The sequence below is a fragment of the Entelurus aequoreus genome, linkage group LG09, assembly GCF_033978785.1.
Source record: "Entelurus aequoreus isolate RoL-2023_Sb linkage group LG09, RoL_Eaeq_v1.1, whole genome shotgun sequence".
Classification (NCBI taxonomy): domain Eukaryota; kingdom Metazoa; phylum Chordata; class Actinopteri; order Syngnathiformes; family Syngnathidae; genus Entelurus; species Entelurus aequoreus.
Window position 1 is genome coordinate 37788450 of NC_084739.1, and position 27942 is coordinate 37816391.

General features: G+C 38.2%; 2 protein-coding genes across 4 annotated transcripts in view; one reads left to right on the forward strand and one right to left on the reverse strand.

Annotated features, from left to right (window-relative positions):
- Positions 1-26764, forward strand: LOC133657408 (sphingosine-1-phosphate lyase 1-like). Its single transcript, XM_062058710.1, has 14 exons — positions 1-165; positions 9203-9368; positions 14653-14720; positions 14976-15123; positions 15197-15276; positions 18117-18245; positions 18310-18398; positions 18732-18840; positions 20334-20432; positions 20513-20659; positions 22913-23151; positions 23226-23372; positions 23451-23571; positions 25105-26764. The coding sequence occupies exons 1-14, from the start codon at positions 154-156 to the stop codon at positions 25252-25254; spliced, it is 1704 nt and encodes a 567-aa protein (XP_061914694.1). The 5' UTR covers positions 1-153; the 3' UTR covers positions 25255-26764.
- Positions 26745-27942, reverse strand: part of pcbd1 (pterin-4 alpha-carbinolamine dehydratase/dimerization cofactor of hepatocyte nuclear factor 1 alpha) — a 163544-nt gene continuing 162346 nt past the window's right edge. For all 3 annotated transcript variants that reach the window (XM_062058717.1, XM_062058718.1, XM_062058716.1), the window contains one exon: positions 26745-27847. In XM_062058717.1, the coding sequence (XP_061914701.1) occupies positions 27755-27847 (93 nt within the window). In that variant the 3' untranslated portion in view covers positions 26745-27754. The remainder of the gene's footprint in view (positions 27848-27942) is intronic.

The following is a 27942-nucleotide window of genomic DNA, read 5'->3' on the forward strand; positions in this document are numbered from 1 at the left end:
GCATCCGACTTAGCTTGCGCGACTGTTGTGTTTAAAAGTAGCTAGCATGTAGATGAGAGCGAAGACTTCAAGCAGACGCTTGGAGGTGACTTTCCTGCGTCTAACACCAAAAAACAAAACCAAGGTTGTCCGTGACTAATTGCCTTTGACAACATGGATTACTGGGTAAGTGGCGGTTCCTTACTCAATGTTATTGTGTACAAGAGGCACTTTGTGATGCGGTGTTTTTTTGCTCGCCCTTTTACATTCCGCTGATCTTTCTCGGCCACCGTAGTGTTACGCAGACACGGTGACGGTGTTGCTACAAGACGTAATGGACACAGTTGTTTATCAGCTTTGAAGTATGACCCTCTTTGTTCTTTACAGTGGAAGTGTTAAAGCCGTGGCCTGTAATATAAACTCCGTACGCTTCGATTTATGGCTGGTTGCGAAACTGCTGATGGGAACACCCGGACTGTCATTTCCCCAAAACAACTGCAATGTCCTTTAAACACGCTGCTCCATACACTGACAACACTTTTCCTGTGTAAAAACGTTATAGATTGTCGCATTGTTTATTAAAATTAGAGATCCTGTTCAACTTGAGCCTGCAGGAAGTTTAAACAAAGCCTTTGGTTACAAGATCGGCGTGGAGATAAATACAGGAGCAGAGTGAAGTCATGACAACAAACACAAAGCACAGAGACAGAATGAAGTGGCCACTAGAGGCGTTTCTATGACACAGATTTGCAATTATGTGCATCAAAGGACACGAATGTGTGTGTGAGCATTTCCATCCATCCATTTTCTACCGCTTGTCCTTTGACTACTAAAAAGCTGTGTGAGCAACGCCACACCAGGGATGTCCATGCGGCCCGGGGGCCATTTGCAGCTTCTTTTTTTTTAACACACTTTTTAAAAGTACTCCATCCATCCATTTTCTACCGCTTGTCCCTTTTGGGGTTGCGTGGGGTGCTGGAGGTTATCTCAGCTGCATTCGGGCGGAAGGCGGGGTACACCCCGGACAAGTACCTCCTCATTAAAGGGCCAACACAGAAAGACAGACAACATTCACACACTAGGGGCAATTTAGTTTTGCCAATCAACCTATCCCCAGGTGCATGTTTTTGGAGGTGGGAGGAAGTCGGAGTACCCGGAGGGAACCCATGCAGTCACGGGGAGAACATGCAAACTCCACACAGAAATATCCAAAGCCCGGGATTGAACTCAGGACTACTCAGGACCTTCATGGATGGGTCAAATGCAGAGGACAAATTTCACCACATCTAGTGTGTGTGTGACAATCATTGGTACTTTAATCTTTAATCTTAAAATATTGTGATACTATTTAAAAAAAAGAGTTGAATAAGCATACAGATGAAATGTAATGAGAAAAAGTTACAATGTTGACCCTAATAGCACAAAGCTTTATTATTTAAAACTGTCATTGCTCAAACATTAATAGTCAAAATCATTTATTTTGAAAATGTAATTTTGTTTATAGATTATATGCAATCTGTTGTTGTGTTCCCTAATTTGAGTGTACATAAATGAAGGTGTGTGTTGCTGAGCCCGACCTGGACATAATCTGGACTGGATCTGGTTTTAAAAACCCTTTTAAACAATCTGGTCTGGTGAAGATAATGTAATTTTATTTAAAAAAAACAAAACAAAAAACATTTTGTTGAACAAAAAATAAACTTAAATAAAATAAAAACAGTTACATAGAAACTTGTAATTAATGAAAATTTGTAAAATTAACTGTTAAAGGTTAGTACTATTAGTGGACCAGCACCACACACATTATTATCCACGTTGAAATGTTTTTTTGGGAGGGAAATAGTGCATATTTTGTGTTTGCCATAAAACAATATTTTGACAAAAAGGGCATAAAACAAAAACTTAAATATTAAAAATGTACAATCAACAGATTGATCTCAAGTTGATCTAAAGACTTAAGTGTTGAAAGTAAAAAAAAAACAATTGTATGACTTTTTTTTTTTAAACACTTTAAGGAGTTGGGCCCTTTTGGATCCCCAACAATTTCAGTGGGATTTTTTTTTTTAAACTGCCATTGCTCAAAAAATAATAATGAAATGAAATCAATGGCGTAATGAATTATTTACATATTTAAGGCACTTATTACATCACATCAGATATTCCACTGCAAACATATTTTTGGGGAAATACTGCATATGTTGTGTTTTTGCCTTAACAACACATTTTGGGGGAAAAAGGGGCATCAAAAATAAACATAAAAAAAACCCCTATATAAACACATATATATGAAGTTGATCTGGAGTTTTAAGTAGTGAATAAAAAATATATATATTTTACTTATTTTTTAAAACTTTTTATGACTGAGACCCGGTACCAAACTTGAGGGGCCCTAAAAGTAAAAAATAAATGTATATATCTTATTAGTTTTGAAAATGAAAATGATCAAAATGGCCCACCACATGCTTTAATTTTTCAGTGTGCTGCCCTCAGTGGAACCCATGCTTCTTTACACCCAATATATTTCCATGAGAACATGATCCTCACACACACACACACACACACACACCACACACACACACACACACACACACACACACACACACACACACACACACACACACACACACACACACACACACACACACACACACTTTTAAGACAATAAAGGCTGTATACACTGTTGGGTTAGGGCGGGAAGAGAAGTTAGACAATAGTGGCTTAAAAGTCTTGGGCCCTTTTGGATCCCCAACAATTTCAGTGGGATTTTTTTTAAAACTGCCAATAGCTCAAAAAATAATAATGAAATAAAATCAATGTGTTATGAATTATTTACCTATTTAAGGCACTAATTACATCACATCAGATATTCCACATCAAACATCTTTTTGGGGAAATACTGCATATTTTGTGTTTTTGCCTTAACAACACGGTTTTGGGGGAAAAAAGGGCATCAAACATAAACATAAAAAAACTATATAAACAGATGTATATGAAGTTGTTCTGGAGTTTTAAGTAGTGAATTAAAATAATAATAATATATATATATATATATATATATATATATATATATATATATATATATATATATATATATATATATATATATATATATATATATATAATTTGTATTTTTTTTAAACTTATTTTTTAAAACTTTTTATGACTTAGACCCGGGACCAAACTTGAGGGGCCCTAAAAGTAAAATAAATCTATATATCGTTTTGAAAATTAAAATGATCAAAATGACCCACCACATGCTTTAATTTTTCAGTGTGCTGCCCTCTGTGGAACGAGTTTGGGCACCCACGTTTTACACCCAATATAATTCCATGAGAACATGATCCTCTCCCACACACACACACACACACACACACACACACACACACACACACACACACACACACACACACACACACACACACACACACACACACACACACACACTCTTAAGACAATAAAGGCTGTATACACTGTTGGGTTAGGGCGGGAAGAGAAGTGAGACAATAGTGGCTTAAAAGTCTTGGGTATACATTTACAAGGCTTTAGAATCAAATTATATTGTGCAAGGGTTTCCAAACTTTCACCACTAAGATGAAGGGTGTGAGTATTGCGATTCATTGAACATGCTAAAATCAATCCAATGTGGGTACACTAAGCCAATTAAGTCAATCAAAAGAAAAAAATAGGATACAGAAGGGACCATTTTGCTTTCGTAGCACCAAGCCGTAGACTGTCAACTTGCTGTCTAGCACAGGTCTTAAGGGTCAATAATAAATGAACTGTGGTCTGCAAATGGCAACTGTAGAGCCCTTTTGATTACCACATAGACATAATCACGGATTTATTCAATAAAACAGAATATACTGTTACAGGCGGAATGTCACAGACATTTACATAAATGCGACTGAAATATTGTAATTGTGAGGATAAACAAATGTTTGTCCTGGGAAATCATGTGTCAGGCACTGTTCATTCTTCCCCGAAACTCTCAACTGCCCCCTTCTGAACTAATCATTGTCGAAATGAAACACCGGTTAAGTCTGCAAACAAACTACCAAGCTAAGGCTAGCCAGTACAAGTCATACACCCGCAATAAATCATATCTGCTTGTGTTATGGACGAGACCACCAATGCAAGATCAATGTAGAGACATGACGGCAGCCGTACCCTGAGAGTAGGGCTGGGCAATATGGCAAATAAAAATAAATGTCCCAATACCTTTTATCTTATCATCCAATCTCAATAAACATCATGATTTTTGTAATATTTTTTAACCTGCTATTTTAAAGCATTTGTACAAAAAGCAGTAAAAACTGTAGAAACTATAGAGATTAGTAAACATTTAACATATTTACTAAGTAAATAACAAACCAAATTAAATAAGTTGGATAAATGGATTTTACATTATTACTCTAGTGTGAAACACATGTTGAAAAATTTAAAATAATAGTGAGCTATTTTTCAGATCCCAGTGCTTGACCCAAAAAAAACCAAATTGCGCCATTGGGAATAATTGCATTTTTTTTAAATTCCCATTTTCAATTTATGATTCTACATACGCTGTAAACATCATTGCTACTTGCAAATCTGCATCATCTTTCATAACAATACAGATGAGCTAGTTTCAAGTTCTGCGATGAGATGGCGACTTGTCCAGGGTGTACCCCGCCTTCCGCCCGAATGCAGCTGAGATAGGCTCCAGCACCCCCCCGCGACCCCGGTAGGGACAAGTGGTAGAAAATGTATGGATGGGATGGATAGTTTCCAAGTTAAAATGTCAGTCACGGGGTCGGTTAGCAACTACTAATGCCACGCTGCAATTTGTGCAGATTTAGCTCGCATTTTCACACTTTCCGAATAATCTCTTGGGTGGTACTTTTTCAAAAGGTTGAACAAATTTGTTGTGTTGTTGGTTGTGTTGTTAATTCCTTGTGCAATGGCTTGATTTGCTCGACATCATTTTGGCGACCCACACCACTGCCACACAACCGATGTTGAGTTAGCTTTTTTCTCAACAATAGCCTTGTCCTCTGAGGATAACTCTAAGTCAAGGCTGATATTTATTAGCACCAAGTTTGGTTATTTTGTTTACCTCTTTTTTCATTTTAAAATTTGTATTAAAAAAACCAAAAACAAATATATATACATATACTGTATGTATGTATGTATATTTCATTCTGTTTATTACTATGGTTTTTTTGTTTGTTTTTAAGTTGTATTTTTATTTTATAAAAAGGTTGTATTTATTTTTTCTCTTTACTTCCGACATTACGCCATGTTTGATGGAGTTAATATGCTCACAGCTGATCACCGTAATCAAAGTAAAAAATTTTTTTTCAACACAGCCCCGAGTCGTGTTGACTGAAAAACATAGCAACAGTCAAGTGCAGCAGCACACTTATAGCCTTTACAATAACAGTGTTGTACGCAATATCTGTGCACAAAGGTTTTTAAATAGTATCCTACCTGTGTACTTTGTACTTTAAAGCACTAATTGGTACACTCAGTGGTGTTGAAGTAATTGTAAAAGGTAAAAAACTAAATTCAAAAACATTTAAGAGTGTTTGTGAAAATATATAACAGACTTTTGAAAAAAAAAGAAAACAGATTTCATATAGCCACTACATCTCTGATGTAGTGGGTGGATCACAAGAGAATTTGTGTAACAGCGTCAGATACCAGAGTTCTCCGACTTTTGAACTGATGTAAGATAACACTGTATAATCTCCTTTATGGCAGAAGAAGATTGGACGATTGGCAACGCACCTCTATCTCAATGCACAAATAATGCAAACACTCTAGTCAACATGTGTGGTCCATCTTCCCACTTCGCTTTGTGGGGCTGATCTTGCCAAACCTGATATCCTATCAGGTAGGTGTGACAGCACCATTGTGGGTGCATTCTGTGTTCAGTGACATCCCTCCACTTTTTATTCACTCCATGCAAACATCCTCTTGTTATGCCAAAAATTATTTCACAACCTGCCCAAAGTGCACCATTGTGGAGCGTACTTGTACGTGAGCAAATTGTGCTAAGTTAAGATGTTATCGTGTGAACCTTACGCTTTCCTCTATCAGATTGTAGCTGAGGTGGCAGGACAAGTGCTCATGCTATCAAACCTACTGTCATAAAATTTCCACTAAACACTTCAAACCAAAAGGGTGTGGGCATATCGACTTATAGACTGATTTTCTGATTTATGACTGATTTTCGGTGCGGTTATACCTGTATATGTTTAAAGACATTGACATTGATAGACTTTGATTGCAAAACTCCACATATTGATTGACAATCCGGCTACCGGGAGGAGTCTGGTGATAGTCATTGAGTCAGCTGACAAAGTTTATTCACTCTCCTGTCTGGAGAAAGAGAAGCATCAATCACAAAACTGCTGACAGTGTTTGTGTGAGTCGGAAAACTGATCTCCGTCAAGCCAACAATGCCTACAAATGTAAGTACATCCTCGGCAGTCCATTATGATAGTAGGTCATGTCATTGTTTATTTATGTGTGAGAGTAGAGAACATGTCTCCCGGCTAGATGTATTTGGATGGTAACAAACTGTTATTTTGAAGGAACATTGTCTATAAGTTCAAGTGCATGCATCATTTTGGATGTTGATTCCTTTTATTGAGTTTCTGATGATTGTTATTTCAGTGGTCTACTGAAAGCATTTAAATATTATATATGCCAGGCTACTTCACTGTGAAATGTTAGTTACAGTGGAACCTCTCTACACATTTTCCTATAGAAGACTGTTTTCCACAATACTGCAATCTATTTGAAAAGCAAACCAAATTTGCTTTGAACTACAAATGATCCTCCTTTTGTCGTTTTATTTTCAATGCCACAAAGATGGACCGACAGAGTGCTTTTAGATGGGGTTGCTCACAGCAACACTCACTGCTTTTTGAGAAGAGGGATACATACTTTAATGTCAGAGTGGCTAAAAGTCTCTTAACTAAATTTTGTCTTCAGTGCTTTCAAAAAAAAAAACAGTTTTAGATTGGTCTGATTACTCTCTAAATATAGCAACAAAAGTTGCTAATTTGGCAACAACGATCATTCCTTCTAGGTCTTCTTATGCTCTGGCAGACCAAGTGGGCTATATATAATGTGTTTATGAGCAAGGGTAGGGTCAGTTTGCCAAAAATGTATGAATATGTGCAAAACACTGGAAGATGGAAATACCAATGTTTTATGTTTTTGTCATAAAACCTTTCTTAACTCTGCAGCCAATGTTGTAAGTTCAACATTTTTTAACAGTCATGAAAATTTAAAATTTATAAAAGACAAAGAATAAAGCTCTCTTGAAGTATTCTGGTGTCACACATGATATTTTGATGTAAAGATGCTTGGCATAATGTTTGATGCATGTTGGAACGCCAAAAGAACAGTTTATATTTCCTTAACATTTTGGCCAAATTTGTTATTTTATGATCATAGGATATTTTACCTTAAAAATATTGCGCTACTTATTGAAGAAATGACCCTGAAAAAAACATGCCTAATACAGCCTCTTTTAATCCTGGCTGTTAATGCATTGACTTTTATTGACATTTATGCTGCCCTGCATTGTGAAGTGAAGTGAAGTGAATTACATTTTATATCAAGTGACTCAAAGCGCTTTACATAGTGAAACCCAATATCTAAGTTACATTCAAACCAGTGTGGGTGGCAGTGGGAGCAGGTGGGTAAAGTGTCTTGCTCAAGGACACAACGGCAGTGACTAGGATGGCGGAAGCGGGGATCGAACCTGCAACCCTCAAGTTGCTGGCACGGCCGCTCTACCAACCGAGCTATACCGCCCCACACATTGCAATAATAATGTCTGTGTGTTTGTGTACAGTACAAAAATATACTGACACACTAATCAATAACGAGTGTTATTTCAAAACAACCCCACTTGGGTACAACGGGTGTTGCACAAACACAGGCCTTTGTCATGTACACTTTTCACCTCCCTATTACACTAATTGAAAAGCAATGTGTGATGATTGATTCCCAGCTTGGGTGTGCATTCACACAAAAGGAAACCACTGGGGTGGTGCCCTCGAAACGTATTTTCCGCTGACCTTATGAGCTTAGGAATATATATTTTTGGTGTTACGAAAGAAACCTGGACGCCCGGTCTTTTGCCACAAATAGGACAGACATATTAAGCATCTGATCTTAGACTTAGACTGACTTTATTGATCCACAAGGGAAATTGTTTGACACACAGTAGCTCAATTGTAAAATGATAAAACTACTGTGATCTGCTGCCACTCTTTCAGGCGCACATCATAATCATGTGGTTGCAGTGCAGACTCAAAAAGTCCACAAAGAACGAGGCAAAAGCATTTGATAAAACAGAGAGAAACAGTAAAGAACACAAATATATAAAGGAGCACAGAGCTGATGCAACCTGCTGCCAACTCAGCGGTGCCATTTCTCCCTACAGCTACAAAAGTAAAACGTAACAAAAACCAAAAAATAATAATACATTCTACATATTACGCATATACGACTGACTGCAGCATGTACGGACGAACGACAAAACAAAAACACCCATATACACTGTTCCACACCATCCTCCACTGAGCTGCCTGGGACAGGAACAGACCCAACTAGGCGAACAAGAGGCCCACCATGAGAAAAGTCCATCCAGGGAGACCAAAGTGTCCGACACAAGCTCATCCAGCCAGGACTCTGCGAAGCCCATTCTTCCTACCTAGAGAGAGAGCAAACGTCCCCTATGCCAACCTCCGGCAAACATGGCCCGACGCTCAACGCCAGCTCCGCAGCCCCGTCCCCTCATCTTTATCTCCACGCGGACTCCGGTGAGGAGACTGGTCTCCGGTGCAAACAACCGAGCAATGGTGAAAAGAAGCCTCTTAAGCAGACCCAATAGTCACAAAAAGCAAAACAAAAAAAAGGCTAAAACACATAAAAACAAGAGGGAAACATCATATAACAATTTAACAACTTTTATCTAATATTCATAGCCCTCTAGATTGTCTTTAAAAAAGCATCTTGCGACAAATCTAGAACTTGGTCTTTTGGGACCCTTTTGGAGAGTCTTAACAGGAAAACACGTATTGATATTCTCATTTTTTGCTCAAGTTGAGTCTCCTAACTCGCAGCAACGGACAGATAGCAGTCCTGTGGGAAACACTGCAAATATTTGTAATATGAAGCCATATTATTGACACTCCTGTCCGTATATATGTGTCTTCCCCAGAGTGCCTTGGAGGTGTACAAGGAGATGGTACTCCTCTACGTGGAGGAGGGCAGGCGGCAGGTAAACTTACACTGCGGGGATTCGGAGCCATGGCAAATCATCGGAGTGACAGTTATCACCACACTGGGTGCCATCTGGCTGAAAGGGTTTCTATTCCAGCAAGAAAGTAAGCACAGCATAACACAAAGTGTTTACATATATTTATTTTTTTGTGGTGGCTTTCCACAGACAAATTTGGAGATTTGGCACTACCTGTTAAGAGATCTCCATGTTTATGGGGAGATTCTTTTTGCAAAACAATTTACTTTGAGACGTTATAGTTTATAGTATGATGTGGCTTTCTCTCAGTGCAAAAGTTACTGCCGAGATAAGAGATATATTGAAGCAGTACCTACTTCTCCTATAAGTGTGTGTGATGTTTTATTGACATTTTATGGCATCTTTATTCAGAATGTCAGCCCTGTTTATTTAGTAAATGACATCTAACTGCTAAAGAAATTGGTTATTATGGCTAACTGCACCCCACCCAGCTACCCAGTGCCACTGATAGATTGCGGTCCTATGGAAAACACTGATCCATATATTAGCGATGGGGAAAAATAATACATTTTGATACCTTTCGATTGGAATGTGGACGATTCTGGCAAAGATGTATTATTTAGGTATGTTAAATAAAGTAGGACAGACAGTTCTAAAATGCAGATCTAGTGCAGACACAAATTGATGGAGTAGGATAGGACACGCTGCGCAAGCTGTGGCGCTAAGCGAGCTTGAATGTGAAGTGGTGAAACAAGAAAATAAGAAATGCGTTCTACATTTTTCGCAAAAGTCTAATTGTATATTACAGCAGTGAGTAAGTAACCAGCTTAGAAGAAAATTAGCAAGTATATTAATAAGTCAAAAGAGAGAATAATATACATACATGTCTATGTCAGCCATATATATGAATGAGTAGATGGTAGATATAACACATCTCTTTAAGCTGCAAGTTTACTGCAACTGGGGGAAAGTGTGATGCATTGGGCATTTCGTTGTTTTAGAAGGGACGAAAATTGAAACAATACAGGGTTCCTGCTCACCAAGGCTACGTTTACACTGCAGGCCAAAGTGGCCCAAATCAGATTTATTTTTAGATCAGATTTTTTTTCCAGCTGACTGTTGACACTGCAAGTAAAATCAAATTTTCATCAGACTCCAATGTAAACGCCTACAGGCCCCAAAGTGGCCCCAATGTGGCTTCCACCTCACTTGCATGCGCACTTGGATAAAGTGAAAACAAAGGAAGTATATTTTTATATACAGTGTGTGTGTGTGTGTGTGTGTGTGTGTGTGTGTGTGTAACTTGTCCAGGGTGTACCCAGCCTTCTGCCCAAATGCAGCTGAGATAGGTTCCAGCACCCCCCGCGACATTGGTTACACGCAAAGCGGTAACAGCCAATCAGCAGTGCGTATTCAGAGCGCATGTAACAGCCAATCAGCAGTGCGTATTCAGAGCATATGTAACAACCAATCAGCAGTGCGTATTCAGAGAGCATGGAGTCAGTGCTCCTGCAGTGGGGTGAGAAGAAAGGTGTTTAGCAGGTGAGCATAAGGCAGCGGACTCTCCCCAAATTATAATAAACACCTCCCAGTCAACTACTAGTAACATCACTATGAGCCAGTTGACGTTCTAGAAACATAAGCGGCAGCTCTGCTCGCTCGCAGTCCTTGAAGTGAAGGCTAATTAGCTTTTAGCGTAACATTAGCTTTTGCGATGTGTGTGTGTGTGTGTGCGTGTGTTACGGACAGCAAAGCCCTGTCTGTCTGAGAGAAAGACAAGCATTATTGACCTACAGTTAACAACTGAGTTATTTCACTTTATCCGTTTCTGTGTTGATTGAGCTGTGTTGACGCAGCAAAAAAACGACATTACATACCGTAATTTCCGGACTATAAGCCGCACCTGACTATAAGCCGCACCAGCTAAATTTAGGGGAAAATACAGATTGCTCCATATATAAGCCGCACCCGACTATAAGCCGCAGGGTTTTGATGTGTAATTAGCGTAGTATATAGGGGTTCCTGCTACCACGGAGGGGATTGTCGGGACAGAGATGACTGTTTGGGAACGCAAAGCGTCCCATTTATTAACAATAAATCTTTCAATCATTCAATCAAACTTTCACATCTTTGACATGGCGAACAGCATTCGTGCAGAGTACAAATAATACAACGCTGCAAAGTAATACAAAGTGCTCGCCTGTACGTTATCAAAATAAGCAGCCTATGAAAAGTCAGTCTTTAATCATTGTGTCATCGTCTTCCTCCTGCGTACTAAAACCACCCAAATCCTCTTCGTCGGTGTCGGAGAAGAACAGGCCGTATATAAGCCGCACCCTTGTATAAGCCGCAGGGACCAGAACGAGGGGAAAAAGTAGCGGCTTATAGTCCGGAAATTACGGTAGATAGATAGATAGATAGATAGATAGTACTTTATTATGTTAAACGAAGAGTTTCCTGAAGCTGTCTCTGATAGTTGATATAATAATGTAACTGCATCATAAAGCCTACATGAACTCCATAGTGTTCAGGGATGAATAGTCTCTACTATTGCTATTGTACTATTTTTTCAGCTATAGTTACATTAATCATTAGTAATGTAGCAGCCTATTTTTGAATGGCAGGGTCCCTGCTATCACATGTTGATAAAATTATAACATTTACATAATAAAAATCAACTACAGGCTTCCCAAATGCTGTAATACATGATGAGTTGAGCATATGTCAGCATGTGGCCCCACTTTTAACTCCTTTTTTCAAACACTTATTGCAAACGCTTACTTACAGTAAGTCATTAATTTGACTTAGTAAGTCATTATTTTGTCATTATTTTGACTTAGTAAGTCATTATTTTGTCATTATTTTGACTTAGTAAATTACTAAGTCAAAATATTGACTTACTATGTCATAATAATGACATACTTAGTATCTAAGGTAACTAGGACTGTTTTGTTTTTACTTTACGGAAAAAATATCAAGATATACTGTATACCGTATATCGCCATTCAGCAAATTGAGTGGAAAACACAACCAAAAATTGTAGGCTTCTTCATGCGACAAAGCCGGCATACTTCACCGCAGTCTGTAGTCTATTGCACCCCAGGCTGTGGTGGCAGCGACGAGGTGGAGATGTGATGGCGACAGGCCGAGTTACACCGATCCTTACAACCACCCACCCCCTTCCCCGGTCTGTCCGCCGGAGAAACAACACCTTAACTAACACATTTTCTGGGGGAAACACTGATACAGTATATATACAAACCCCGGTTCCATATGAGTTGGGAAATTGTGTTAGATGTAAATATAAACGGAATACAATGATTTGCAAATCCTTTTCAACCCAAATTCAATTGAATGCACTACAAAGACAAGATATTTGATGTTCAAACTCATAAACTTTGTTGTTTTTTTTTGCAAATAATAATTAACTTAAAATGTCATGGCTGCAACGCGTGCCAAAGTAGTTGGGAAAGGGCATGTTCACCACTGTGTTACATGGTCTTTCCTTTTAACAACACTCAGTAAACGTTTGGGAACTGAGGAGACACATTTTTTAAGCTTCTCAGGTGGAATTCTTTCCCATTCTTGCTTGATGTACAGCTTAAGTTGTTCAACAGTCCGGGGGTCTCCGTTGTGGTATTTTAGGCTTCATAATGCGCCACATATTTTCAGTGGGAGACAGGTCTGGACTACAGGCAGGCCAGTCTAGTACCCGCACTCTTTTACTATGAAGCCACGTTGATGTAACACGTGGCTTGGCATTGTCTTGCTGAAATAAGCAGGGGCGTCCATGGTAACGTTGCTTGGATGGCAACATATGTTGCTCCAAAACCTGTAAGTACCTTTCAGCATTAATGGCGCCTTCACAGATGTGTAAGTTACCCATGTCTTGGGCACTAATACACGCTCATACCATCACAGATGCTGGCTTTTCAACTTTGCGCCTATAACAATCCGGATGGTTCTTTTCCTCTTTGGTACGGAGGACATGACGTCCACAGTTTCCAAAAACAATTTGAAATGTGGACTCGTCAGACCACAGAACACTTTTCCACTTTGTATCAGTCCATCTTAGATGAGCTCAGGCCCAGCGAAGCCGACGGCGTTTCTGGGTGTTGTTGATAAACGGTTTTCGCCTTGCTTAGGAGAGTTTTAACTTGCACTTACAGATGTAGCGACCAACTGTAGTTACTGACAGTGGGTTTCTGAAGTGTTCCTGAGCCCATGTGGTGATATCCTTTACACACTGATGTCGCTTGTTGATGCAGTACAGCAGCCTGAGGGATCAAAGGTCACGGGCTTGGCTGCTTACGTGCAGTATTTTCTCCATATTCCCTGAACCCTTTGATGATATTACGGACCGTAGATGGTGAAATCCCTAAATTCCTTGCAATAGCTGGTTGAGAAAAGTTTTTCTTAAACTGTTCAACAATTTGCTCACGCATTTGTTGACAAAGTGGTGACCCTCGCCCCATCCTTGTTTGTGAATGACTGAGCATTTCATGGAATCTACTTTTATACCCAATCATGGCACCCACCTGTTCCCAATTTGCCTGTTCACTTGTGGGATGTTCCAAATAAGTGTTTGATGAGCATTCCTCAACTTTATCAGTATTTATTGCCACCTTTCCCAACTTCTTTGTCACGTGTTGCTAGCATCAAATTCTAAAGTTAATGATTATTTGCACAAAAAAAAAAAGTTTATCAGTTTGAACATCAAATATGTTGTCTTTGTAGCATATTCAACTGAATATGGGTTGAAAATGATTTGCAAATCATTGTATTCCATTTATATTTACATCTAACACAATTTCCCAACTCATGTGGAAACTGGGTTTATATATATATGTATATATATCTCATGTGAGCACTCCTATTCAAAAAACAGGAATGACGCAATACTGCACATTTCAGCAGCCTTTTATACATATCATTAATAACTAATTATATGACAATTATAATATCCATCCACTCATTTTCAAAATATTTAAAATTATACAATAGAATAATAAAGATGTATCATATGCATATCGTACCTCCTGAATCGTAATCGAATCGTAAGGTGCCCAAAGATTCCCACCTCTATTATATATGCCGTCTAAGCCACGAGCACAAGAGCTCTTTGAACGGTCTAATTTTTTTCTCTGAAGAAATATTTTTTAGCATTTGCTGTCAATCAACTGCCTAAAAATTCCTTAGTAATAAGGTCAACTCCACCCATTATTCTTTTGAGTAAAAGCTGCTCAGATGAAGATGTTGTACTGGTTAACTACTTGTTTCCCCTGACATGTGATTATGCATTACAGCAATTGTCAGAAATGAGTCATTATTAGGTGCAGGACAGGAGGGAGTGGGGCGTGGGGGGGTTGTCAGTATTTCAACTAAGCGATTGTCTGGTTCTTTTTGGTTAGGTCTCCTATCCAGAATGAAGAAGCAGTGCTTTCGACTCATCAGAAAAATACCCTTTGTCGGGGGCGCGGTAAGAGCACTGACTGACTGTGTTGTCTGAGCCGCTTGTGAGTCATGGCTGAGGATGAGTGCAGAATGGAGGAGGAGGGGGGGACCTTTGGCACAGTTATTGACAGTACAGTGGAGATAACATTCAGAAATGTCTTGTCATTGCCATCTTACATCAATCTGTTGCAGTGAACATGATAACACAGTTGGTCTTTTCAATGAAATGATGTCCGTAAAATGTGATGTCCGTAAAAACAACCCTGTGCTCTCCCCACAGATTCAGAGCCAGCTGAACAAAGCTTTAGACGACATGTCTGCAAGCTTGTGCACTCTAAAGAATGGGATGTACTACACGAAAAAGTTGCCCTCGAAGGGCCTCACGCAGAGCCAAGTGTTGGATAAAATCAGCGAGTACCAAACTCTGAGTAAGTGTTTACTAAATGAGCGATCCATTGTGTTTATGGACTGCATTCCTGAAGAGATGATGTGTTGTTGCAGACGAGGTCCAGTGGGAGAAAGGGTGTGTTTCGGGTGCAGTTTACTGGGGTGATGAAAACTTAACTAAACTCCTGGTGAAGGTATGCATCACACACACTTATGGCACATCTTATGGCCTCTGGGACGTGAGGTGTAACTCCCACATTATCTCCATCAAGGGCAACAGACATGTCGAACCAGTTTAAAAAAAAAAAAAGTGTGTTTATTCGTTTGATGGGGAAATCATAATACAGGTAATGAGAAAACAGACATTGTATGTACTATTGTTGTAATAACACGCATGGCGTGCTGCGTGTATCATGATCGATATTAAAGTGTGACTCACTTGATGGACAATTGTGCGTTTGGTCCAGCTGGCCGGGGATGATTTTTTTCTGGTTTATTTGGGTAAGCACAAATGGCATGGCTCCAAATTCCACATTTATAGCGTCAAAGTCACTTCCACCTCACTCTCTCGGCTTCCGTCTGTTTCAGCGTCTCACCCTTCTTTCGTGCTTGCTTCTATAGCCAGTAGTTCATCCTCTGTATATTCAGCTTCAAAAATATATGGTTGTGACTCTTCCTTTGTCCAAAAATAGTCATCTTCGTTGTCTATTATGCATTTTGCCATGATTAGAACACACATAGGCGTTTGTTTCCTGAAGTAGGAGTACAGATTTGTTGCCAAAAGTCGGATGTGTGCTGCAATGGAAACAACTCGATGCGCTGAAGAAATCAGTCCCAGCATTGAATAAAATGATCAAAATACGGTTAATATTTAACATATTGTTATGAACATGTCTGTTACTACATTATATATATACTTGCAGTGTGTATATAAAACGTTGATGGAGGGTTTTAAAATTGTTTTAGAGGGCTTTGCGTTTTTTATCATCTTTAAAATCCTAAAAAAAAAAAAAAGACAAAAAGTTCCACAAAAAAGTGCAGTTACCCTTTAGCTTAACTCTAAAAACACCACCTATTTGTGTAGCACGATATGAACAAAAATTTGATATATACTACATATCCTGATATAGGTAATTTTATATCCTGATAATGGTATACATCCCAATATAGTATTTTTTTCTTAAAACTACATATTAATGCAAATATTTTTCTAATCTTTTCTCCTTTTTACTCATGAAAACATATACTTTATACGTAAAAAAAGAATACAAAGTATTTTATTAACAGCCTTTTTTTTCAACGTACTGGGGTCATGTCTACTAATATGAATTTAGAGATGGCATCTATAGTTTCTCCGTGTCTGTGGGACTGCTTGTCATAGACCCTGCATTTTGACAGTGACTCTTTAGGCTTGTTTAGTGTATTTTTATTTTCATCACATTGTGGTTTTGAGATAAAGTTAGTACTTTGTCACCTTATAACAATGTCTCTCCACTGTTCTGCATGTCGTGTCTCCAAGTGACCGAAAAGAATAGCAGTGTCCCAGATGCTAGCAACAACTTGTTGACAGCATGTTTTGCTGTTTATCGTTGTTTGGTTGATGAGGCTCCCGCCTTTTGCAACCAATTTTTCCTCAGGTTTTGATTGTTTAGCTTCCATTGTGATTTTCATCCGTCTCTGCTACATTGTTGACATACATGCTCCTGCCGGCTCTCACACGCATGGATTCGTCAGCGCCATAAAGTTTTTTTCGGATGACGTAAAGCAGCAACATTTCTGCCGTTATATTAGCTGCAACCCAGACGTTAAACAATAGAGATTTACATCGTACAATATGCATTTTTATGTCGCACTACGATATGCACCATAATACCGCGCAGCACTACTGACCCACCTACGATGACCTTTCAGGGTTTATTCTTAATTTTTTTTCTTATGTTGTTTTAACCCCCCTTTGTTGAGGCTGGTCTTTATTTAAAAAAAAGAGAAAGGCCACCAAGAAGCCAAAGAGAAAGCAAAACATGTGAGTGTTGGCCATATTCGTTTGAAGCTATCTGAACTGTGGTGTTGCACGCTCTGCTGACATCTCATGTTCAAGGACTCAAGGTTCCTTACTGTATACTAGCACACATGAGACACATGAGATGGCACAAAATGTCCCAAAGTTCCAGATTTAACCCAGTGAGTGCCACTAGAACGCTAGTATTTACATGATAATTTAAATAGAATAGATTTCAGGACAGTGGTTTGATCACTGGCTTTTTTTGTGAGTTCTGAATTCTTAGACTTTGGTGGCATTAGACTTTTGAGCAGGGGTTCCTCCAAAGGGTCCCATCCTAGGACCGAAATTTAAGTCACACCACACTTTTATTGAAGTCAAGCGAAGTAAATTTCATCCGTATTTTCCCCATATGTAATCTTTCTAAATATTTATTAGTTGCTCAAAGTGCATTGTAGAGGAATTTATTAAGACATCAAATTAAAGAAATGAGAAGGAACATGATAACTGTATGAATACAAAAATTGCTTGCATTGAAAGTAAAATATCAAAATAGCATATTGCAGTAAATATTGTATATACCAAGCAGAAAGATGTTCAAAAATATTGCTTAATTTTACCTAAAAACACAAGCAATGGTTGTATTTTATATATTTTAATGTAATCTTTGACTAACTGCGACCCACTTTTGAGATCAAACCCCCCCCCCAGTTGAGAATATCAACTTTTAGAGCAGTTTTAATGTAGGGCAGGGAGACCGCCAAAAAAACATCTGTTTTTCAGCTGTGGTCCGTATGGGTACTCAGTTGTAATACACTTGTTAACCACATGTGGCAGTAATGACAACAGCAAACGGAAGAAGTCTCGAGCTAAAGTTCATAGAAAAGTTTCTTAAGCCCAAAAATTATGACTAAAGTGGTAAAGCTGTATTTTTATTTGCTTTCAAAGTTTATTTAAGAAGCATATATGAATATTATTAATTACTAATTTTTTTTTAATGTATTCATTTCCTTTTTTTTTTGTTTTTGCTCAAAGGTGTATGGGGATTTTGCTTGGAGCAACCCACTTCACCCAGACATCTTTCCCGGTGTAAGGAAGATGGAGGCCGAGGTCGTCAGAATGGCTTGTACACTTTTCCACGGTGGACCCAACTCGTGTGGAACGGTAAGCTATTCCATTTCTCATGCAAAGTACAGGACTTTGTTTTAGCTCTTGTTCTTTTGCTTAGGTGACTTCAGGAGGTACGGAGAGCATACTAATGGCATGCAAGGCGTACAGAGACATGGCGTATGAACGAGGTGTCAAATACCCAGAAATGTAAGTGAGTTGCATTTTTCAGTGATTTATTTGCTGTAATTCATCTTCCCCTTTGTGAAGTAGCAATGTGGACATGTAGTTTGATGCTACTTTGACGGCATTTCATAGCGCTGTCAAAAATGTTGTGTTCACGTATGCATCTTTACTACTTTATGCAGTACATTGGCAAGGTAAATCATACTTTTTCTCTAGCAGTAGCAAATGTCATCCAGTTTTGACTGAAAAACTAAATCCAAAGATGAAAATAACAAAAAAATGTGTCAGTTTGATTTTGTCTTTGTATTTCCCACCTTTTTTCCTGGCAAATGTTGTCTTTTGTTTTCATTTCTGAAGTCTGGCACCAATCAGTGTCCATGCAGCCTTCGACAAAGCGGCACATTACTTTGGGATGAAGCTGGTTCACATTCCACTCAATATGAAAACAATGCAAGTGGATGTCAAGGTGGGAAAAATCCTTTGTTTGACTCTCTCTCTCTCTCTCTCTCTCTCTCTGTCTCTCTCTCTCTGACTCTCTCTCTCTCTCTCTCATTTGGACACACCTTTTCATTCATTGTGTTTTCTTTATTTTCATGACTATATACATTGTAGATTTTTCACTGAAGGCATCAAAACTATGAATGAACACATCCACTTCAAGAAACTCTTCAAAGTTAAAGTGTTTACAAAGTACAAAGAAGAAGAACCATGATAAACATTCTGAATGTATTTAATTCATCCATTCTTTCACTCTCAAAATAATCTTACTTATCTCATCATATGAAATGTAACTTACTTCACCAATTATTATTTATTTATTTATTTTTATTGTGATTACTTATGGAGTATATTGTGAATAAATTGAACACAGGAAGTGAACAAAAGTTTTAGCAACTGTTATGTAAAAGAAAAGGGGTAGGATTAAATAAGCTCTGCTTCTTCCTACTCCTTTTCGAACATGTTGAAAAGAAAAACTGGAAATTGTGATGTATCATGTTGTATGCTTGCATGTTCGAAATAAACTCAAACTCAACTCAACTCAACTCATGTGGAGTTATGTACTTAACAAAAAAGGTGAAATAACTGAAAACATGTTTTATATTCTAGTTTCTTCAAAATAGCCACCCTTTGCTCTGATTACTGCTTTGCACACTCTTTAACAAAAAAGGTGAAATAACTGAAAACATGTTTTATATTCTAGTTTCTTCAAAATAGCCACCCTTTGCTCTGATTACTGTTTTGCACACTCTTGGCATTCTCTCAATGAGCTTCAAGAGGTAGTCATCTGAAATGGTTTTCACTTCACAGGTGTGCTTGAAGCTCATCGAGAGAATGCCAAGAGTGTGCAAAGCAGTAGTCAGAGCAAAGGGTGGCTATTTTGAAGAAACTAGAATATAAATCATGTTTTCAGTTATTTCACATTTTTTTGTTAAGTACATAACTCCACATGTGTTCATTCATAGTTTTGATGCCTTCAGTGACAATCTACATTGAAAATGGTGAGTCCAAACTTTTGGCCTGTACTGTATATGTATGTATGTATGATCACTAATCGTATAACAACCTGCTTGGTCTTCAGATAACCATAAATAATGATATACAAAGGAAATATGCGGTCATAATAAATTGTGATTAATCTGTGAAGTGAATTACATTTATGTAGTGCTTTTCTCTAGTGACTCAAAGCGCTTTACATAGTGATCGGCGTATATACGTGATTAATGCAATGTTTTGTGATTAATTACAAGAGCTACCTCGTTATTTTTTTAAATACATAATAACCACATTATTTAGGATACAGTATAGTTACAGGGTACATCCTCATATTGATTACAACAATATACTACCCTCTCACATAAAATGTTTTTCTCCTCACTGCTATGTCTTCAAAAAATTATATTATCAATATAGATGACGTGAGTTTTCATTTTTGCTTTTCTCCTGTTTCTCGTCTACAAGGCTATGAAGAGAGCCATCAACAAGAACACAGCCATGCTTGTGTGTTCTGCTCCCCAGTTTCCACACGGGACCATGGACCCCATAGATGAAGTAGCAAAGGTCAGGAATATATTTCACCAATATTTTTCTCTTGGAAGTATGGAACTTCCTGTATTACTCTGTCCCACTGTGTTTTTCAGCTTGCTGTACGCTACAACCTCCCAATGCATGTGGATGCTTGTCTGGGTGGTTTTCTGATCGTCTTCATGGCCAAGGCTGGCTACACCCTTGCACCTTTCGACTTCAGGGTAAAAGGTGTCACCAGCATATCTGCAGACACACACAAGGTTAGTGAGAGGTTGCACCTTTTTTCCTTAACGCTCCTTTAAATCTAATTTACTTCTGGCTCTGCCAAAAGATGTTGCATTTTCCTCACCATGCAGTAAGTTTAGTTGTGAGAGGGAACCTCCTGTCTGCAGTTTTTTGCATGTCTATTTGGATATATTTGCAGGAAATCTCTGCATATTCAGCATGCGCAAATTTGCAGATTTTTGTTCTAAAGACTCTTTCATGAAAATTATTACATTGGTACATTGATCCTCACATATTTTTGTTACAGCATTCACGTCCCCGCATTTTTTTTTTGTTCAAATGTTTTATATAGTGTAACCCTAATTGATGAACCCCTCATTGTACAAACTTTTCAATTTACAAACCCCAGACCAGATAAAAATATGCTTTGGTGTACAAATCTTTTGTCAGTGTACAAACGTATAATGCACCTATTCTTGTGGCGCAGCCATTTTCTGCGTGTTTTACAGGGAGATGAATGTGACAGCACAGCAAACAGAAGCTCAGTTGTAGTGCTAACCTGACAATCAGGTTAAAAGCTAGACTGTCACTCTGATTCCATCAGTTCTGTTGATCATTAGTTCTGCTTCAATGATTTAGCTTGTTAGCGAAACAATGGCAATCAAAGAGACTGGGAGGATTTTTTTTATATGAAATAATTTCCTAATTACAATCAATCAATCAAAATGTATTTATACCCCTAATGACAAGTGTCTCAAAGAGCTTCACAAACTCACAACGACATCCCCTGATTTAAACCCACATCTGGGCAAGGAAAAACTCAAAAGACCCCAGCTAGGGAAAAAGAAGAAGCTTTGAAAAGGTACCACAGATGTAGGGACCCCCCTTTCCGGGGTTATCGGCTGCAATAGATGTCAAGTGGGTATAATTATTGACTTGTTAAATTAATAGTTAATGTGGGAGTCCAGTCCATCGGGAAACCAACCAAAGTCGTTACAACACTTTTGTTGTACAATAAATTTTGATCCAAAATTGGAGGTGAAAATCACTGTCAAGCTAGCAGGAAGGGTTTGGAGGGGCAGGAGCGAACCAGCGTATTGTTTCTATTCCGACATGTGACTTCTTCCCGGAAGTGAAAACCAGTGGTGGTCAGCGAAGCTAAGATTGCTGTTGTACAGCAAGCAGCTCGCAAACTATCTGAGTACAAAATAGGCTTAAATCTTCTTGCAAAAAGCAGTGAATTAGAACCCTATACTTTTATCAGAAAAAGATTTGTCGAGTGATATCAAGGAATATACGTCTGTCGCGTTCCCAGACATATCAAACGATTGTGCTCCAGACGCCATATTCGACACGACAAAATAAATAGAAACATGGAAAAGCATGGAGGTCTACAACTTATTTTTGTGGCTGGGACAAGTAAATTGGTATCAAGACTCTCCCGGATAAATATACATTGTTTTTGCTTGGATAAGGTTGCATTTCGGCCATGTTTGTTGCTGTTGCACGCGCCATTTACGAGTAGCGTGTTTTTTACTCCGTCTTTATCAAAAGATAACAAAAGATGTCAACATTGTGTATGTGCTGACAGCTTCATTTATGATTGTTGTCTTTGGTAAAAGCTTAACTCTTTTAGCTCTTTCTTTTTTTTAGAATCGCCACAAATAAAATAAAATAAAATCAAGACAATACTTACATAGGAAATAATAAACGTTAAAAGTATATATATCAAACAAACCTTTAACAAAGTGATCACTTCAAACTCATGAATTGTTGGACTGGAGTGTGTGCTGCTTTTCTCATTGTTTCGTAAAATCTTGTACTCTTCCTCCCTTTTTAATTACCTCTCGAGGAACTCTGAAGAAACGTTTTATCCTTTTCGTGATTTGAACAATTCGTACAGCCGAAAATAACAAGTACGGGCCATTTTTTCTCAGAGAAAGGCTAAATGGCACGTAGAACCCATTGAAAACAAGGCTAGCTTGAACATCAGGCGTATTAATTGGGCGGGATGTGAGCCGGCCGTGACGTCAGTAACATCCCAGCAATAGTCCGAGGGTGCCTCGAGGCAGCATAAACCAGGATTTATTGGAATGGGCATCTTAATTACTCGCGGTTCTTTGCTTTATAAAATGTTCAAATACTAAGAACAAGTTGTAATTATTGTGTGTACAGTATGTTGGCGCTTCATGGGATTTCCTGTGTAACCCTTCAGAATAAGAGTAATGTTAAATTTTTCCATGAACGATTTCCGAATTCATGCAGATTGCCTTTGTATGTGTCTGCAGTACGGCTACGCCCCCAAAGGCTCCTCAGTGATCCTTTACAGTGATACAAAGTACCGTCACTATCAGTACTTTGTGGCTCCAGACTGGCAGGGGGGAATCTATGCCTCGCCCTCGATAGCTGGCTCCAGGCCCGGAGGAATTGTCGCAGCCTGCTGGGCCACAATGATGCACATGGGAGAGAACGGCTACGTGGACGCCACTCGGAAGATCATCAGCGTGGCACGCAAAATCAAAACAGAGTACACTATGCCATATCTTTGCTTAATGCTTTAACCACATGCAACATTTAACACGTCTGTTTCTTTATTGACAGGGTCAGACAGATGAAAGGTGTGTTTGTGTTTGGGGATCCAGAGATTTCAGTGGTGGCAATAGGTTCGGATGTTTTTGATATTTTCCGTCTGTCTAACGCGCTGACGTCAAAAGGCTGGAATCTGAACACGCTGCAGTACCCATCCAGGTCAGTAGTAACACCCCGATCAATTGTCGCACATTAACACAAGTGTATCAGTGTGACAATGTCACAATCTCTTTACAGCATCCACATTTGTTGCACACTTCTACACACCCAGCCCGGTGTTGTGGAACGCTTTATTAGCGATGTCAGAGAGCAGGTGGCCATCATCATGAAGAACCCTAAAGAGAAAACCACAGGAATGGTGAGATGGAACGTCTTACACTTACAGCTTATCAAAACATTTATAGGGGTTTGTATTGGTTTTTGATGAAAATGTCCACCAATAGTTTGCCCCAGTATTTTTAAGGTGTGTCGGTTGTTCTATTGACAAAACACTGCGTGTAATAAACTTGACAGTTCCCGTAGAATTGAGTGCCAAAACAAAGAATAAGGGGTAGAAAATGGATGGATGGATGTTTTATATTATTGACTCTCCTAGTATGTATGTCTCAACTTCTGTGCAGCACTTTGTGAAACTTTTATTGTTTTTTGAAATGTGCTATATAATAATGTGGATTGGATAGGGATGTGCGGATCGATACTGAAATATAGATACCGCTGATACCAGATCTTTATCCTCTAATATCAATTCTCAAATTAAAATATCGATACTTTTATCATTTTAGACTTTTTCCACCAATGACCACATACTGAAAAGTCAAAGTATGCGGGGACCATATTGATACTTTTTTGTTTGAAAACAGATATTGTGTCACGTCTATATTATGTCATAAGGTGATTAAGTATATAATTAATTATTATTTAGAACATTTTAGCTTTTTCTCATGCCGATTTTTTTTGCGTTTTTTTCTTAATTTTTTTTACTGTTGTTCTTTTCCAATGTAAGTCCAAAATACAAATAATGATACAATTGTGTAACTGCATAACCTCCTGTGTCAAAAATTATGCCTGTACAAAAATGTTGAGTTACAGATTTAACAGTGTTTATTAAGGTTTGTTGTAATTTTTCTAATTCATTTATAAGTTAGTATTATTTTATTTTTTAATTAACCAACTAACTAAACTTTGTTTATATTTTAAATATGTTTTATTTTTGGTTTGAGAGCTGCTAATGTTTCTAATTCATAAGTGTCTATCATTTTATTTCCCTAATTAAGTAAACTTTGTTTTTATTTAAAGTATATATTTTTATTCTGTTTGAGAGCTTCTAATATTTGAAGGTAAAAGTGATGTTAATATTTTTTTTATATGTATTTTGTATTGTTTTCTGTATGTAAAACTATAATCTCTTTAAAGTGTGTTTTTGTGTGTTTGGAACGGATAATGCGTAATTTCTTATGGGGAAATGTCTTTCGGACACTGTCTGAACTTTTGGAACAGATTACAAACAAAAACTGAGGCACCAATGTACTGTACTGTGTATTAAATGTGTTACACCATTCGCTAATTTACTCTTTGGGTGTTGACAAGACTTGATTTCACTTTAATTTATTTTATTGTTTGTTTAAATAAATAGTTTCATTTAATTAGTAGCATGACGCTTAGTTATAATGGTGTCCCATTTGTGCAGTCATTTGATAACTACCTCAGAATGCTGACTAGCCAAAAAGCTGCATTTGACAGCGTTCTACCCGCAGGTTATAGTATCGTGAAAGTAGAATATTTTATTATTGTCTCTGTGGATAAATTGTGTGTGTTTAGCTACCAACACTGTAAAAGACCAGTTGTTGATATAATAAATGATCAGGGGACTCATGATACTGTATTCTTCCAGGGAGCGATCTATGGCATGGCCCAGTCCATCCCAGACAGATCCATGGTAACAGAGATCTCCCGAGGCTTCCTGGACTGTCTCTACAGCACAGAGGTGTCCAAATCAAACACAAACCACATGAATGGTAACGGCAAAGCCCACCAAAAGTAGAGCCTGGGAAGCTCGCTCACCTCCGAGTTCATAGCTCAGTGGTTGCCTTATCCTGCATCATCGTGTGGAAAACACCTGCAAAGGTTTTTTAAAGCACAAGACCTCAATTTGGATCGTCACAGAGGCAAAGACTGGTTCTGGTCTTTGACTGAAATAATATTTTAAATGTGTGTGTCGTTAAAATCATTTCAAGTTTAGCTTACATTTTGTTTTTAAAAGTCGGAACATTTCAGTTTCACAATCTCTGATGACTCAGCTGAAAAAAACCAACAACAGACCACTGAGAGTTTGCTGCTGTGCTGTGCTCTTGGAACCGGATCAAACTGCTCAAGACTGGTTCTGGAAATCCAGCATTGTTTTGTTTTTTTTAATGTAAAAGCACTGCAATGGTCATGTTCTTGTTTAAACCACTCTCATTCTGGACACTTAGGTCCTTCTTTTAGCACTTACTGTAATTACTTTTCAATTAATCTGCCTTTGGGGTCCATTTTTAGTTAGGACTTGTACAAACATGGGAGGTTTTTTTTAATCACACATGTCAGACAAAACACTTTTTTTAAAAACAGCTAGTGTTAGCCAAAGCAATAATATATCAATTATTTTTCCCAATTAAAACAACCGTGAGACTAAAAAATCATTGAAGCGATTGACATCAATGACTTCCTGTGTGGAGCCACCCATCATTTATCTTTTTTCAATCTACCTCACGTTCTACTTGTCCAACACGACATAGCAACTTTTATCTCTGAAAGTCGACTCTTGTGAAACTTTAACACTGTCAGGGCATTTATGTTATCTTTTCATGTAGGGGGGAGAAAAGTTTGCGATCTGCAATTTTCAAGGTTATTAATTGACAACTCAATTGTACTAATGGCATTATTTGTCTCCTAGTGCAATGCCTGTTTATTAATATGAAGTCATCAGCTAATAATGGTTAACAACAATTAGGACTAATGAGAAGCTGATCTGACCACAAATAAGAATATTTCACCCCCTCAGCCTTGCTGCGCGGCGCCCCCTATAGGATGCTGATATGGGCCACTTATCTTGTTTGTGTCTTTGGGTGTCCTTACTTATACTGTATGTTGAGTAGTTATTCTTTAATCCAGAATGTATAAATGTTCTTCCAAGTCAGGGTTTATGCAGTTTGTGCCTGGTTAGAAGACTAATGGCTAGAAGACTAATGGCGACAATGGAGATTTGTAGTTTGATAATGTTATTGTAGCAATAAAGAGTGTTCACCTCTGTGCCTTCAGAGGTTTGTTGTTGTGCTACTTTTATTTTATCCTAACATCCTCAGGGATTCAGACGTGTAGCAAACGTCATTGAGGTCCATAAATGTGCTTATTAGAGTTTTATGAAATGTCTATATGGACATCTGAGTGCATGATCCAATATGGTTTCTATACTGTCAACTAGTCCAATTTAACAATTTGACATTTATGGTTTGGAAGTTTACTCATATTGAAATCTATAGTGTTCTGTTTTTAATAAAATACATACACTCTGATTTTGGGCTCATGTTTCAGTTCAAACATTTATTTATTTGATGACCAACATTTTGCAATAAAACCCAACACAAAATGGTATTGATGGTATTTTTCTAAGCCATCAATGTGGAAATATCTACGCAACATAACCAGATGACAAAACAATCCAGCGTTACCGAACATACGATAATTATTTGTCCGTAAGTTTCAGCCTCTGCGATCAATGATTTCAAAATTGGTAGGATAATTGAACCACTTCAATCCATGGTTATTGGCAAACACAAACAGGACACATCATACAATGCACCTGATGATGTGCATCCTCTCACATGACTTTACAGTCAGATGATGGCGCTGTTCTGCCGGTGACAGTTGTTTTCCAACAGTTCTGTTACTTTACTTATGGGTAAAACTGCATTATAAGATATGCCATATACCAGGGGTAAATAGTATGACAGAATGCAGGTGGCCACTTTGATACTATCTGTACATTAAATATGCTAAAACTAAATCAGTACATGCTAAATTTAAACTGTGTGGATAAATAATATATATCTTAGTTTTTATGTTATAGGTGACAAAGTAAATAGTTATATCTAATATTCCTGAATAATAATTAATTCATTTAATTTTCAGAGCATGTCTTGGGCCAATAAAAAAAACTAGTTGCTGGTCAAAATGTCCCTCGAGCCCCACTTTGGACATTTCTCCTGTACACAGTCTGTGGTCATGTTTTACCGTAAGACTAACGTCAAATCAGCTCTGTACGGTATGGTAATCCCCATCTGGCAACACTGAAGCGATCCCTGATAATATGACTCAAACCTCAACTATTTTGACATATATATTGTAGAACGTTAAAAAACAGTGGATTTCTAATTTTAAAAAAAACGTCATCAACAAACATTTCAAATGTACATTTGACCTTCTCCAGACAGGCAGTAAGTGATCTTTGATGATCCGTGAGACACATTATTGTGATATCAATAATGTCGAGATGCTCCATCTTGTCACATCAGAGAGGCTTGGTCGATGAAAGTGGCCAACGTGATGTCACGCTGGGACAAACCTCCACAGTCGTGTGTGCTCAGGGTGATCTGGACCTGTGGTCACAATGTAGGGACAATCGTGTCACCAAAGTACATGCAGGTCACATAATGCCATTACATGTGATGGGTTTTGCTCAGTCCTTTGGGCT